Raw genomic sequence first — 16,961 nt, 5'->3', positions numbered from 1 at the left:
GTCCAGGGCAGGGTCTGGTGGAGGGCTTTGGTTAATTCAGTGATGAAACTTCGGGTTCCATAAGCCATCTGGTTGGTTGGGTCCACTATTTGGGAAGCCTGAGGGGAAGAGACCTCTGGGGAGACCTAGACGTAGATGGGAGGATAATCTCAGGTGGGATCTATGGGAGATAGGAGTTGAAGGAGACTGGATTTTGTTGGTCCAGGGCAGGGTCTGGTGGAGGGCTTTGGTTAATTCGGTGATGAACCTTCGGGTTCCGTAAGCCATCTGGTTGGTTGGGTCCACTATTTGGGAAGCCTGAGGGGAAGAGACCTCTGGGGAGACCTAGACGTAGATGGGAGGATAATCTCAGGTGGGATCTATGGGAGATAGGAGTTGAAGGAGACTGGATTTTGTTGGTCCAGGGCAGGGTCTGGTGGAGGGCTTTGGTTAATTCGGTGATGAACCTTCGGGTTCGGTAAGCTATCTAGTTATGTATAAAAGATTAAAGAAATTGATAACAATATATTATGTTTATTTTATTTGCATAACAAGTTCATTCTAAATCATTTTTTTACACAAACACATATAACTATGACTTTATTTTATTCTATGCACCTTTCACATTCTGAATTAATGGAATTCTATCAATCTGGCATATAAAAAAATACACGAGAAACACTTTCTTCGAAATACACAGTTGATGTTCAAACGTGATACAGATCTGAAATTAAAATCAAAACATTGCAGTTAATAAAGCTTGAAAAGAATTTGAATACACATACAATTTCAAACTGATTTTCACAAGGGCATGTAGGACAGTAACGCACTTGACAGTTTCTAAACATTGGTGTTATGTACGTAGTTAGCATTCCAGCTTCATCTTTGGTTCAATTCTTAGACCAGAGTCTGGTTATCCTGAGGTCCTCTCAGTCTCTCCAGGCAAATGTTAAGATAATGTCTTAAAATAGCAGTGACTATTTCCTCCAAATCTTCATAAATTGGTTTGTCACAGTCATCCTCCCCTTCAATGCCATACAACATATAAAGCGACGTCAAACCTATGCAGTTACCTCTAACTTTAATTACAAAGAATGATGACTGTAGCAGTCCTGTGTCTGAAGTATTCACGAAGTACTTCTGACTAGTCGTGCACATCCGACATTCTCGGCAATGGTTTTCCTTAGTCCAATGCAGACAAATGGTACCCGGAAATAAGCTATGAATGGCTTCCATCCATTTCTTTCCAGTTCACCTTACACAGTCCTCTCAGTTCATTAAATGATAACCACAAAAGCGTATAAACTGTAGCTAAACCATTGTAACTGAAACAACTGAACTATCTTTAACATAATGAGAACCTTCATATTAAATCTGATGCAAATTTCCATTATGTGCCAATTATAGAAATAATGTCTTCACATGCACCGAGTTTCCACAATTTGTCCAATTACTGCCAATAATAAACACCCGAGAACAGTAGTAGGAATTAAACTAGGTCTTGGACACTTCACGATATCTCCACCAGTCTCGAGGAAGGAAAAAACCTGGGAACTTATGTGAAGAAAATCAACGACCAGAATAAAATCTTAGTTTTCAAATGTCTTTCTTACAGGAATAACTTAAATACTTTAAATCTAGATCTAGAATTTATATTACTTACCTTTCTATACAAAATACATAGGAAAGTCCTTTATAATCGCTTTCAAAACAGAACTTTCAAAGTACTTCTGCTGTTCGTTTGCAAGATTTGTCAACGTTATCTTTCTCCTGAAAAGAGAAAACAAGATGATTACTTTCATATTTTGTAGAATAAAGATAGCCTCATCTGCCACCAATATTCCAGTCCGAGGACATAACACAATGGGGAATTCCAAGGTTTAATGGTAACAGGAAAGCAGATCGGTGTTTAGGTTAATTTTTTAGGGCACATTTTCTAAATATTCTTCTGAAGGGTATCTTCACTGAGTCACATAACCAGGGCCGTGGAATCAGAGTCAATTAATCAAATGGCATAGGTCTGATATCTTGACTACTTAACTGCTGTAAACAGTGTGACTATCGTGAACTTAAGGTCCTTCAGACTGAGAGAAGCATTATGAAAATAAAGTAAATAATTCTGTTTTTGGTCACTTACATCAAAAGCCAAATGTTCTATAGAAAACAGACTATAGGTAATATAAGACCCACAGACTTAAAGTTCATAATATCATTGATGATACTAAATAACACAATGAGAGCTCAACCATTCCACTTATTTGCTCATGACTGTAATTTTAAGCAATATTTCATAAAACCATAACTCCTGAATACATCCTTATACCCAAATGATTTAAAGACTGTGCAGGAATTCCAATGGAATATTTCGTACTAATTACAAAATCACCTTCATTACTAGAATATAACTAATTTTTTCTCAGCACATACAATACATGGGTTTCTAACAGATATACTCTTCCTAATAAAATATTCTTACTGTTTCTATCAGTGTAACTAGCAGAGTCACTATTACTGTCATCATCATCGTTAGTATAGTTATTTCCACTCAGATCAGTCACTGTGTATCTTAGTATATACAAGAGTCAATAAACACAAAATTCTTGGGTTTGCAAATTGATAATCACCTAAATTGGACTAATCATATTGATAAACTGATACCTAAGTTAAGTGGCGCATGTTACGCAGTTAGATCTCTGTTGCATGTGAGAAACACCGACACACTCAGATCAGAATATTTTGCCATTTTCACTGTTTAATGAAGTATGGAATAATTTGGGGGGGGGGGGGGGAATTCATCAAACAGTAAAACAATATTCACTTTACAAAAGAAAATTATTAGATTATTGGCTGGTGTAAAACCTAGAAATTCATGTAGAAGTCTGTTTAAGAGATTTCATATTCTCGTTAATGAACTTTATTGTAAATAACCAAGAACTCTTTCAAACTAATTCTGCTGTACACAGTGCCAACACAAGGAATAAAAATCAGCTTCATAGACCAGTTGCCAACCTCTCATGTTTTCAGAAGAGTGCATATTATGCAGGGATCAAAATTTTCAACAGTCTACCATCAAATCTCACAAGTCTTGTAAATAAGAAGGAGCAATTTAAGGTAGCATTAAAAAGACACTTAATTACACACTCCTTTTACTCTCTCAATGAATTTATGTTGTTTACAAATAAGTAATAATTTTTTCTTGTGTGTAATGGGTAGATCTATTTGTAGCTTATCATTTCTTTAGGTGAATACTTTGTTGTGTATTATGTGACATTTATATAATAGTATGACTTGTACTTGTATAACATGTATTGTATTATTATCACTTATTCCACATCCTATTGTCATCTGACCGTCTTATGGATCCATGGAATGTAAATAAATTATTCATAGTAAGATTTAAATGTTCTCACAGCAGCAACTATGAAGATGGCTGTCATCTGGATTGCTACACTACGTAGTCTTTTAGAAGTTCACTAATGTTTCAGAGGTGTTTAGTGCCTCCATCATAAGGATGATGAATGATGGAGTGTTTCTTATTAACTTCCCTCATATGCAATATCATTTAATGGTCCATTTTGACTTGGTTAAACTTTAATTTTGGCATTTCCACAATTACACACCACCTACATAAAAATATCCGACCACTGAGCCTATAAGAGCTCTGTTAATAAAATTATTGGAAATCATTTCTGATAAATATTAGGACCTTGATCCTATATATGTCAATAATTTGTTAATAAAGCATCACGTGCCATTTTCATTCACTTTCCCACTTAACCTTGATAATCAAAGTGGATAATAACTATACCAAGGATGTATAGATTTTTCGAGCTACTCATTTCTTTTAATTTCATAACAGCAGTTCTATACTCACCCATCGAGGTACACACGAGCACGAGATGCAGCCAAATGTGCATTGTATGTGGGAACTGGATAGGACACACTGCGTGTGCATCGTGAGAACATATGACATAAGTAATATGTAAGCTGTTCAAGATCATCAGTTGTCATATTATTATCATCATTCCACAACAAATGATACTTGGTTGGTCGACTCACACCCTGCAAAAACACATTAACAGCAAAAGTTATATAGACTGTAATTGACAATCTATTCCAATACCAGTGAGAATATTACAAAAACATTAATTTTAATAATTTATTTCAATTATCATTAGTCCGTCTTTGTGGATGACCATATGTCTGCAATTTTCCTTTGAGCTTGGCATTAACCTTTTAAATACTTGTTGCCAGAATACTGGCCGCCGTATGTGAAAGCTTAGGCATCCCTTACTAAAACTTGGTCTAATTGAATTGTACACTGGATATTTAAAAGAATACAGTAAAGTTAATGAGTTTGACACCCAAAATCCCAATCTAGCAATTTCTTCCTGCTAATATATGTAACATAGGGAGAGGAGTATGCAACAAATAAAACACAATTTTATGTGATATACAAAAAGACTAGTTACTTTATGTCTTCATATACAGGCAAATAAAATCATTCTTAATAACTGAGTTTTTATGTGGAGGTTCTGGCTTAAAATATAATAATACAATTTATTTTATAGTATTCTGCACTTTGACACCTTTATATGGTAATTTAAACCAGTGGTAAGATAATGAACAAAGTATTTAAATTCTATGCAATAAAGGTTAATAACTTCTTAAAGCGTACAAGTCCCTAATGATCACTAAAGAATAGCCAAAACCAGTTGGCTGCTGTTTAAAATATGTTCAATTTGATGTTACTGAAGTATACTGGTAATGGAAACTAATAATAAATATATTACCTGTATGCTGGCATGGCTCACTAAGAAAAAGTCCAACTCAACAGGGTGTGTGATCTCAGAGTCAACCACAGTACCTGGGGGTACATTACGGTTCTTGCCATCTTCATCCTCCCTACGTGTGGGAAAAAATCTAGTATGATGTCTTTTCTGAACAACAAGAAATGTCACCATTGGTTTGTATCCTTGCTGCACTGAAGAACAGGCACGTCTAACAGCAGTCAGCTCACTATTCAAAACCTGTAAAATAATAATGTGAAACAGATAAGCTTTTTCAGTAAAAATTTCTTCTTGGCCAAACAACATAGACAGCAGTATTATAGAGAAAAAAGTTGTTTAACCAAACTCCATATTAAGAATAAGTCATGATAGCTCAGTAAAATGGCTGGATTCAAGCTCAATGACTGGGATTCAATTCACTGTGGCAATCAAAAACAGACCACACCAATCATACAACAATACTTATTTCATTTAATTCTACATTGTATGTTTGGTTACAATATAAAGAGAAAAGATTTAAACCTTCAAGTAAAGTAGCAACTGCAAAATTCCCTCCCGTGTTCTCTTAAACTCACATCAACCCCTCAATAGGAACAACTATACAACAGACAATATACCATATTTACCCAATTATAAGACAAAGTTTTCTTACTTTATTCTCATTAAAAATAGGGGTATATTATAACCATAAAGAAAAATGTGTAAAAGATTGATTCAGTGATATCTCGGAAAACAAGACATAATACAAAAACTCAAAAACAGAATAATTTATCAATAAGGCTATTTCAGAAAAAGAAATCATTACATTCTGGTTCCTCTTACTGCCATACAAACTAGCTAACAAGTTAATGAAGTTCTGTATTTTTTATGCCATAACTATCAGAAGACTGATAACATTATCACTCGTGTTGTCACTTATCAGAGATCACAGAAACTATTTGCGCTGTAAATTATCAGCGATCTCGCTACTCAGCATAACATCAGGTAAACACAGTATATTGTCACCAAACCTGAGGACTCATATAAATTCATTATTTAATTCCCCTCAATCCTGTAACTCTGAAATATACCTTTGCAAACTCTCCCTCACTGACACCATCTCTATAAAATATTATCCTGTTTGGCAAATAACGTGTGACGTCACGGAAGTACAACAGCTGGTCCCTAATAATAGCTTCCAAGTCTTGAATGATCTCAACTTTCGGAGGCTGCAGTCGAATCTGAATGTTGTATTTGAATAATGCTTTTGGATCATGACTGGCACACACCTGCAAAAGGTACAGAAAAGTTGATTAGATTAAAATAAAGGAATTTCTACAGATATCACAGCAAGACCCCTGATGATCTAACAAAGTATAACATCTACTGCACACTTGCTTCTTGCATCATCAAATTAAAAAGAAAAGTTTGGGTCTGAAATGAAGTTCCATCTCATAACCAAGGTTATGTTTACATCCTGGCTAGTTTGGCCTACCTCGTCAGGAATTATGAAAGGAGCAATGGTGCAATGACCATCAGCAAGAGAAAAATCAAGAACTTGGAGGAAAGCCTATCATAGTGACCTTTTGGTATCAATTTCAATTCTATTTTGGATAACCTATCTTCATTCACTATACTGCAAAACCATTTATCAGTATTTGGTTTTATATCTTCTTGTAATTTATCAATTTTACCCTGCCAACATATTCCCCGTACAGTGTACACATTCAAAACATCCATAAAGTTGCATGCAGTGCATTATCATCACAATGAGTCTACATGCGCAGCATGGCTGAATGTCAGTTTCATTTCTAATCCACTTCACTTGAATATCAAGTGTGTCACACGAGACAAGACAGCACACATTCTGTGCAACATTAAGGAATATTTATGATCATTTTTAAATAACCTAGCCTTCAAGTTCAAGTTTGCAACAAAAACAAGGAGCATATGAAAATAATCTCTGATCTTCAAACTTGTGGATCTTGTAACTTTATTTTTGGATAATACACACAAGTAAACTTCAACATTAACATAATAATAATTCATTCACCGTCCATACACAAACTTAAAATGTTGTTAAAATTACTTAAGATTACATAAAATTACAACATTTTTTAGAATTAGATCTTGATACATTTCACATTTGACGACATGTTTCGGTGTATTACACCATCATCAGGTCAATCAATTTTAAAAACTGTTTTAAAAACTGTTGTACATCCTGCTCCGCGTAATTTTCAGATATAAACATCCAAGCATTAAAAGGAAGAAAATCAAAACAGTCAAACGTATCAATATACGCGGAGCAGGATGTACAACAGTTTTTAAAACAGTTTTTAATATTGATTGACCTGATGATGGTGTAATACACCGAAACATGTCGTCAAATGTGAAATGTATCAAGATCTAATTCTAAAAAATGTTGTAATTTTATGTAATCTTAAGTAATTTTAACAACATTTTAAGTTTGTGTATGGACGGTGAATGAATTATTATATTGATTAAACACAAACATGACGCAGTTAAGATATAAATCAACATTAACATAGAAAAATAACATTACTGCAAATTAAGTGGCCAAGTAACCATTTAAATGCACAACACATGGTGTTAAAAGATAAAATGTGTAATGATAAACAGATAAATGCATATTATATTCAAATATTTTAAAATACATTAAAGCAGCATTTGATATATTTCTGTCTGGCTGATTTCTGTCCTACTTCTTTAAGAGGTTCACTAACTCTGTTTCGAAGAAGATACTCATATTTCTGCTGAACCAAGTGTTGCATATAAGAATCTGTGTAGAAGGAAAGGGAATTTTATGCTTGTCCGCTTGCTTACATTTCTTTTGCAGTGATTTCAATAACAACTTAAAAATTTTATCCACAAAAATGAGCCAGAGTTTTATTCACAGGGAAAACTCTTTATTTTTGATAACCAATCAAAAGTTAATGCCCATATAAATCTGATGAATTCAATTCAAGAAAAGAATGCAGACCGTGTATGCACATACTTACAGCAACAACAGAGGGTATATCTTTTTGATCAGGTGAAGGATGAGTCACATCAGCTCCAACTATCATTACAGGAGATTCAAAGAATGGCGGCCTGAGAACAAAGGAAAACTCTTTCATTTCTTATCAAAAAAAATACTAGTTTTAATCATAAAGCCGGCTGTAAGCTGCCACTACAGCACACTTAATTTTTGTTACATAAACAAAGGTAATCTCAATGCTATTATATGGACACATGTTAGACACACATTACTGGGGAGGCTCTGTTACTTCATGCGCTGAGTTTAAAAATACAAGACTCCAAATAAATATTATGTTGCAGATATTTAAATGCTGTTGCCACTTACACAGGTGGTTGTAAAAGGGATGGCAATTCATGGCACACTGTGTGGTAAAGGCAGCACAAAGCACAACCACCTCAAATCAGACTGTTCATCCAGAATAAATAATGAATCAAGGTTATCAAATTGGAAAGCCTAAGTTAAAATCTTGTATTTAAAAACTTCAATGTGCTACCTGTGAAAGAAGACCTGCGTCATGTATTAAGACAATAATGTTCGGCCACACACTTCTAACAGTGAAAATTATTACACTTAATGTGGCATACATGATTCTCATTTGTTTCCAAAGCTTTCAAGGGTATGACATGTATTTGGATGACGATCTTCACGTATAAGAGCAGCACTTCAGAATGTAATAAGTGGAGGCTATAAACAGGTACTTACCACTTATATAAAGTACTTGAAGGGAAGTTATGGCACTGAAAGAGGGTACTCAAAGGCAATAAAGTGGCACTGGAAAGCAGTAATGACTAACAAAGTGATGAGAGGTATTGTGCACAAATTAAATGAACAGCCCAGGGTCTGATACACACCTCAGAGACGGCAACAGAACAGATGAGCATTGATCAAATAATGAGTGGCAGAAAGAAGACAAAGTACTCAGTGCAAAATTTGTAATACTACCACATATGGACTGTCTTGGGATTGAAACTGGACTTTCATGTTAAAAAGCCTTCTGTTCACAAGGTAGAAATCATTTTAAAATTTAATTAAAATCAACTATTTATGCCCAAAAATATTACTACATCTCTCCAGAGAAGAAATAGATGAGCTCATGTCCCAGTTTCCTTAAAAAAGTTTTACTCACATTTGCAGCAGAGCAGGTGGCTCACTTTGTATTTTACCTTAAAAATAGCCTACAGAACACTTCCAAATCATTTTCCAAACCACAATCATCCCACCACTTGACACTACATAATCTATGCAGTTGCAAAAGTATCAAAAAGGGAAAGTTGACTCAAGTATTTAATTGGAAATTGGAAATAAACAGTACAATATCTTTTCCTGTGGTAAATACAGTGTAATTTCAAAACATTAGTCAGAATGTAGTTAATGTTCAGTTTCAGATATTTACTTCAGTCAGAAAGGAAAATTAACTGGACGTTTATGAGAAAGTACAACAGATAAACAAACAGAGAGGAAGAACTAAATCTTATGGTTGTAGTTATGGATCCCTTAGGTTAAATATTATGTAAATATGTAATAATATGATAAAAGTTACTTCATAAATGAGATTTACCTTGACACAGATGAAAGTGTGTGATTCACTCCATTCAGTTTTGAATTGACTTTCAGAAGAATATTGGAACATGTAGCTTCATTCATACGTTGCATTGTTATTGACTTTATACATTGAGTTAAGACTCCAACATTCAGTTCTGCAATTTGCTTCACCTTGGCTACAACACAGTTGAAAACAAATGTTAATTCATACAACAAAACAAGAAGACCACAAAAATTATAATAAAATAGAGAACACATTTCTTAATTAGAACTTCCTAGGTGAAAGTTATTTACATGGCAAGTTTTCTGCAATGTCAGTAAAGTTCTACCAGACTATACAGCACAACATCCTGTACGACAGTAATCTTTATGTTTATATGTCAACAATTCCAAACTTTGAGGTTATATCAGGCAAAATTAAAATATTCAAAATGTGTACCAACCAAAATTATATACATACATGGAACACTAAAGCGTATAATTATTAATTTAGTTCCTGCTAGCCTCACCATACAGACCAAAACATTTCAACAGACAAAAGTTAATCAAAGAACCTCTTATTTAAACAAGGGTGGAAGAGTGCTTTATTCATACAATAGACCTCTTACCATAACTGTTTTTCACATTTGGAATCACAACAACAATCAGATCAACTCTCTGTTTCATTGAAGTGAAGAATGCCTGCAATTCAGATGTATCCCTTGCTAGAAACCGCAAACTTCGTGATTGCAATGGACGTGCAATATTCATCCCAAAATTCTTCCCTGTTTTCTGCATTAATTCTCCAAAACGCCTGCAAATTTTAATTTTAAATATACAAAACCATTAATGAAATGGAAAGAATAGGATAAATGACTGTAGACTCAGTGGTAGTATTACATAAACAGAAGACAATAACTAGTTTTCCAACTGAATAGTCACTCTTTAATGATAATTATTAATCATTCTATTCTTGGAACAGTGTATTTCAAGTCATCTGATTTAACATCATCTGTGCTATTTTAGTCTACTTACCTCTCTGGAAAGATTTTCATGAAACTAAAATGAAGTGCATGCCATTAAAGGACACCCCACCTACTTTTTAATTTCCTACTATCAGTAACACTGCTGTGGTTTAACAACGTCTGAAGCTGGGGTGACACAAACATCTCATATGCAGGCACTTCAAATATTGTGTGCCATTTAATTTTTAAAAAGTATTACTTCCATTAAGGCATGTTTCTTTAATGTTCAACAATACCAGGTAAGTTTCGCAATATATATATTTGTTTTGATGGCTATCAGTTGATTAACTAATGGAGATGAGCATGAGGATGTTTTACTCATTTGTTATTTATTTAATGATGCTTTGTGCTGTGAGGAGTTCCAATTAGAAACAGATAAACATTTTACTCAATTATTTTCCTTATAAAATTAGTAGATTTGACATTGTTATTATTCACTCACTTAAAAAGTACATAAATATTACATGGTAACTATTTTATCATCATGCAGGGTGATACAATAATACCAAAAATTAATGTGTGATATATAATACATATCAGCAGGCTGCAAGCTGAGAACTATATGATTTCATTCTAATTTTTTTCAACCTATTTAGAGCAAGGGGTGGTGACTTTCTCTGGAACGAGATACAACTTATATTAGACCAACACTGATATTTTTATGTCCCATTGTTTGCAATGGGCTACTCTCCCAATTTTTAATTTACAGTAATGCTAAAATCGTGATACAGAACAAGAATTTTGAAGGAAATCAGGCTTCATAAATTCTTCCAAAAAATTCTTATTAAACAGGCTTCTACCTAATACATGTAAGTTCTGTAATAAAATAAAATATGTGAATTATAAGTTGACGGTGAGTCAGATGGATCTTCAAGTACTGTATTAAGACAAAATTTAAAAAATCATTAGATGAAAAGTATTGATTTGTCTATAAACTATTATCATCATACTCATCTACTGATATTTCAGAAGTACTTGCAGTCTTACAACAAGGCTTTCTCACCTCAATCTTATGTATCACATTATATTTCATAATTCTCTGCTAAAATCAAAGCAATAAAATTGCCATCACATTTGGTTAATACTCACCCGAGTGCATCTTCTTTTACATAACTGTCTAAGTTGAGAATTATCCAAGATTTCAAATTACCGCTGATAACAAAATTTGATGCTCTCCACACACCACTCCTTGGTATTGTAGGAGATCTCTGATTCTGAAAATAACAATTCTATTTAAGTCCATTTTATGTACTCTATGTTAAAAAACACAACTGTACAAAACTGAACTGGAAAGATGTGAAATGACATAGTCAAGGCCTAATCTAAGGTACTATCCCTGTATCTGCCTGGAGGGACTGAGGAAAACTACAACAAACCCAGTCAGGATAGGCAGTCCCCAGGCCAAGATTTTAACATGGGGCCTCCCAAATAAAAAATAGGATTGTTAACCACTTGGCAATGATTTTCATTTTAAACACTATCAATGTATGTTTTTAAATATGTAACGTATCTCATCTACGTATTTAAAAATGAAAATTTGTAATGCAGGATCCAACAAAATATTTTTAGCCTGTATATTTTTAAAATTTTATTATAACCTACTGATAGCAAACTATTCTACAATAATAATCAAAATTACACAGTGACCTTCTGTTTCACATATTTTATATTTTGTAAAATGGAAGCCTGAAGATGGTCTATTATACTGAAACATGTTGTTCAAAAACATACATCTGTGATAATAATTGAATTATTGTTGTATGTCATGAAAGACTACAAGTTACATTAAACATATTTGTGTAATAAACCCCAAAAATAAAATGCTTGAATATAATATGTCCTTGAAAAATGAACAATGTTTACAAGGACATCCACTATATGAAGTTTCAATTAATGTACTCACTTCATATTCCAACTTCGGAGCATCCAGGATCCGAGCACTTACTTCTTCAAACTTTCCTCCAACAGAGAGACCAAATTCTCTGACACATGGGTCTTCATTGAATCTCACTGACCTCAACTGAAATAAAACCAAAACACACTCAAATATGTAGTAAATGCTGCATAGCTTGAACAACAACAAATTATGCATAATTTTGAGGATGTCAAAGATACATACATTACTTAAGTATGTACTCAATCGAAGCAACCCACAATACTTTTGTATATAAAACACAACTACCACATATTTCACTACATTCAATATGTGTGTGAAACCAACAAAGTTAAGTAGCATTTGAGGTTTTCACGGCGGTGATTCTGAAAATGGCTGTCTTCTGGGTTGTTGCACCATGTAGTCTGGTAGAAGTTTACTGACATTTCAGAGGTCCTTGCTTCTTCCATCATCCAGACTTCACAGTGGAACAACCAGAAGACAGCCATCTTAAAATATAAAGTTGTTAAAATACTAATATTGTACTTCATCACATAATTCACATTCCCATTTTTATGTTAAAGCAACATCAAAATTGAAAAGTAATACTCTTTGAAAGACACAAAGGTTACAAAAGTGTACTTTACACCACACACTGCTTAACATTATCCCCTTAATCATATATAGGAATAGTAATTGATCCTTCCATTTGCTATCACTATTCTTTTCACACACTCACATATTTATCCTCTTAATCTGCAAAAGTGATACAGTTACAGATTACACCACAGAAATGCAATACTTAATTTTTAGAGAGCTCACTAATTCACTTCCATCCACAGAACATACTTTCTTCTGATGTTACTATAACAACAAAGTAACTTAATACATTATGCTGGGTTGAGTCGAAACATTCATAACGTTCGTAATATTCATTACGAGAACTTGAGATGTATGAATATGAAATGGCCTCTAATCATAATTCACTCCATGACAAATTATGATCAGCCCTTCTCAACATATATGGCAGAACATAAAAGTTCATACAATAAGAGATACATGGAACCATGATCTTTGCTGAAAAACATGCCAGACAGATGCCTACAAATTAAATTTCAAGGACAAGATTGGGTTTGAGTTAGACCATGGACTGAAGCTTGGTGAGAGAGCCCAAGGGTACCCTCAGGGGGAGTACACCCCACAGGTTCTCCACACCTTTCCACCTGATTAGATGTGTGAGCACACATAATGTCCAGATCTGGGGTACCAAAAAGCCACACGCTATTTATCCAGAACAATGGTTTATGGTCAGACATTTTTTGAAGAAAGCACAATTACAGGCATCATGTATCTCATCAAATTGCAATAGTGGTTAATGCCACAAATGTTAGAAGATTTTCCACAAGAGGATTCCTAGTTCCAGCAGGATTGTGCACTGCAACTCTGGCATTTGAAAGTCGGTGGCTACCTTTATGAAAACCTGCCTTGCACGTGGCCTCCCAGAACCCCTGACCTGACACTAATGGGGTTATGCAAAGGATGCAGTTTACTAACCTCCTCTGCCACACATACTTCATGAATTAAATACACATATCCAAATTCAGTGGAAGTTGTGACACCTTGGACAAATAGATGCAAGAACTTAAATAATTACTTTATGTTTGCCATGTGGTAAATGGCTTCCATATCGTAAACCTCTACCTTGATGCAAATTAGAAGGTTACCTTTTCATCTGTATGTCGTTTCATTGTACTGTCACTTGTAGTATTTGTTCAATAAATTTATGTAATGGTGTCCAACATTGAAATACTCCAACGTAGGTAAGAAAATACTGGCACAATGAATGTGTTTTGTGCTGCTCATTAAACAACACTTTTTTAATTGCACAGTTTATATAGAGAATATACTGCTGAATGAGAAGATATAGAATTTTGAATTGTGAAGGAATTTGAAGTAACCAGTCATGGCCTTTTCTTAAAACACTATCCCAGCACTTATCTGGAGAAGTTGAAGAGAATTACTAAAATCTCAAGCCACAATAGCTAGGCCTTGGACCAAGAACCTCCCAAATATTCAGCAGAAGTACTAATCACTCAAGTGCGTGTGTTTCACTTTATGAAATGTGTGTTCAAGTCATGTACAAAGCAAAAGTTCAGAATGCAAGACATACTTGAGGTAATTTAACAAAATAAAAAAACAATATCAGCTACAGTAAGAAAGACAACCAAGATAACATACCATGTCCATTATTTTTTGTTTTCTCTTATCAGTGCTTGTTGCAGTATGCCTTATCATTGCAGAAGTCTCTTTGTTACTCATTTTCTTATTAATCACTTGATGTTTTGAGATTGAGCACAACTGTAAAAAAGAACTGCATTTCAATGTATGATCACAGCAGATTAATAATATCATGAAATTTATCAATGCATGTTCATGTAAATTACAGGTTTCAAGCAAAGTGAAATCATTCAGGAATATGCCCAAAATGTAAATCTTAAACACATACTGCTTTCCAAGAGTATCGCAAATAAAATTCTGCTTGTATTTCTTGCTTCCCCACCTGATCTACTTTTTCAGCCCCCTGTAACCAGAGCTTTCTTTGTGGCAGCATGCACCAGTAAGGAATACCTGCAATTTTGCTTTAAAATATAAAAAATAAAGATTGTCAAAACATGTTAAAATTGTCAGACATGCCATAAAAGCTGTGCCAGTTCTTTCTAGAAATATGTCCTGGTTTTAACTAACTTAGTGATACAGAAAGTGTATAAATCATTGTTTAACTCAGTTCACAAACCACTAAATATATTTTTCTTACATCTGGTACTCTTAGAACTCTGTTTTTAAATATTTGAAATGAAGCACTGTAAATATGAGTAAAAGAACACAAACACCTTCTAGTGTTTTGAAAAACAGACTGGGAGACCAAGCATGAGGACAGACTAAGTGAAAGAAGACATACAGATACAAGAGGAGAGTGAAGAATGGAGAAGGTTTTCTTATAAGACAGTCCACACCAATGAGAGGAAATCCAAGGAAGAATCAAATACAATAAATGGAACAGCAAAATTTACCATCTGTATGGAAAGGAAAATCCCTTTCTACTACATAAAATGACAATAATGTCAGCTGTATTAAGAAACAGTCCAAATACAGTCAGAGAGTAAACAGTCCCACCCTGTTCTATAGGGGCTGATTTACAGTGCATAAAGAATCATATATCAATTCAAAACAATGTTTCTTACAGTGTAAGACTGTAATCTTGAGACTTTCGGAGTGAGGAATTGGGGTGAAGGAGGAAAGATAACATCAGCCTTTAACACTTTGGACTTCCTGCATTCCTTGCAAGTCTCAAGATTACAGTAGCGTACTATACCTCTGGTGGAAGATATATTGGCTTTTCTCTCTTAAGTGAACCAACATGAAGGCATGGAAGATGTGGAAATCTCAGTTGTATACGCTTGACATGGGCAAAATATTCTTGAACTGACATCGTTTGACCGTCATCCAACTGAAATCTTTATAATAAAAAACATTACATGTAAATCAAAATATTCCTGTAACATCATAAAATATACTCATAATGTAATCCCAGGGAAACTGAATTTTTACCATTTTAAAAAATTTTCTGTTTAACACAGATCCCTATTTCCAGGAAAAATAATTTAAGAGATTTCAACAGATGGTAGAAATTATCAAGGCAAACTTGTAGCTATCATATTTCTCATTTCATATAACTGCACATGTGAAGTCAGAAACATTCCTGTACATTCACAGCTATCTACTGATGAAAAACATGTGAACATAAAGATATGACTGTAGCTCACAAAAGATTGAACATACCGTAATTTTGCTGGACATTCAGCAATTGCGTTTACCCTGAATGTTCGCTTGCTGGTTGGGTTGTTAGGGATCATGTAATCAATCTTTAAGTCTGAAACAAATAAAATTCAATACCAACAACTTGTATACTTTTAGACTGTCACACATACAATGAAGGCACTTGACAGGACAGGACATCAAGCTGGCATATGTTCTTGACCTCTGCATTACATGGGAATGATTCGTTCAGCGGCATGCCCTATCCAAGCTTTACCCCTGCAGAAAGGCCCATCTACTACCCACGGGAAAGAAGTCTGGGTGGGCTACAGAGCTGGTCTGGATGCAGGGACTTGAAGAAAAATCCTCTGCCTCTGCTGGGAATCTAACACTAGTCATACTAAGCTAACTGGCTATATTAACTTCTAAAAGAAGTTAGTTTTAATAGAGGACTCTGACTGCAGTTTCATTAAGCTTTCAGAAATGCTATTTAAACTAGAATTCAAAACCTTCATGCAAAAAGGAGATAACTCCTATGTACCAAATAATGTTGCTGCTTAGTAGGACTTGAGATTTTCAAGGTGATGAGCATGAAGATGACTGTCTTCTGGGTTATAGTGCCATGCAGTCTGGCAGAAGTTCCCAGAAAACAGCCATCTTCATGTTATGTTATTCAAATAGCTAAACCAACAGTCAGATGTTATAGTGTGAGGACACAAATCTGTATGTAAATAAATTAACAATAGGCCTACACACATTGCTGAGTATTTAAAATAACTTTGTCCCTCCTGAGAAAAGTATATAATGTCACTTCTCCTCTTATGCCCACAATTTAAAAGACCAGCATATGGTTAGCACGGACCCTATAGTTCAAAAACCTTACTTGAAGAGGCCACATTTAAAAACCTTAAGAAGTGAATTTTAAAGGGACATAA

General features: G+C 34.3%; 1 protein-coding gene across 3 annotated transcripts in view; it reads right to left on the bottom strand.

Moving 5' to 3' along the window:
• Nucleotides 1-497: 497 nt before the first annotated feature.
• Nucleotides 498-16,961, bottom strand: part of LOC110836110 (protein argonaute-2) — a 40,863-nt gene continuing 24,399 nt past the window's right edge. For all 3 annotated transcript variants that reach the window (XM_087339913.1, XM_087339914.1, XM_087339912.1), the window contains exons 9-21: nt 16,051-16,141; nt 15,584-15,725; nt 14,449-14,568; nt 12,241-12,357; nt 11,427-11,551; nt 9,942-10,126; nt 9,350-9,509; nt 7,772-7,862; nt 5,840-6,037; nt 4,773-5,009; nt 3,854-4,041; nt 1,643-1,749; nt 498-703 (exon numbers count right to left, since the gene is read on the bottom strand). In XM_087339913.1, the coding sequence (XP_087196039.1) occupies nt 1,647-1,749; nt 3,854-4,041; nt 4,773-5,009; nt 5,840-6,037; nt 7,772-7,862; nt 9,350-9,509; nt 9,942-10,126; nt 11,427-11,551; nt 12,241-12,357; nt 14,449-14,568; nt 15,584-15,725; nt 16,051-16,141 (1,757 nt within the window). In that variant the 3' untranslated portion in view covers nt 498-703; nt 1,643-1,646. The remainder of the gene's footprint in view (nt 704-1,642; nt 1,750-3,853; nt 4,042-4,772; nt 5,010-5,839; nt 6,038-7,771; nt 7,863-9,349; nt 9,510-9,941; nt 10,127-11,426; nt 11,552-12,240; nt 12,358-14,448; nt 14,569-15,583; nt 15,726-16,050; nt 16,142-16,961) is intronic.

The sequence above is a fragment of the Zootermopsis nevadensis genome, unplaced genomic scaffold, assembly GCF_977971745.1.
Source record: "Zootermopsis nevadensis isolate Lab colony 2312 unplaced genomic scaffold, Znev_1.0 Znev_ptg000058l, whole genome shotgun sequence".
NCBI classification, from domain to species: domain Eukaryota; kingdom Metazoa; phylum Arthropoda; class Insecta; order Blattodea; family Termopsidae; genus Zootermopsis; species Zootermopsis nevadensis.
The sequence above is the reverse complement of the archived record's forward strand: the minus strand, read 5'-3'. Positions and strand labels throughout refer to the sequence as shown.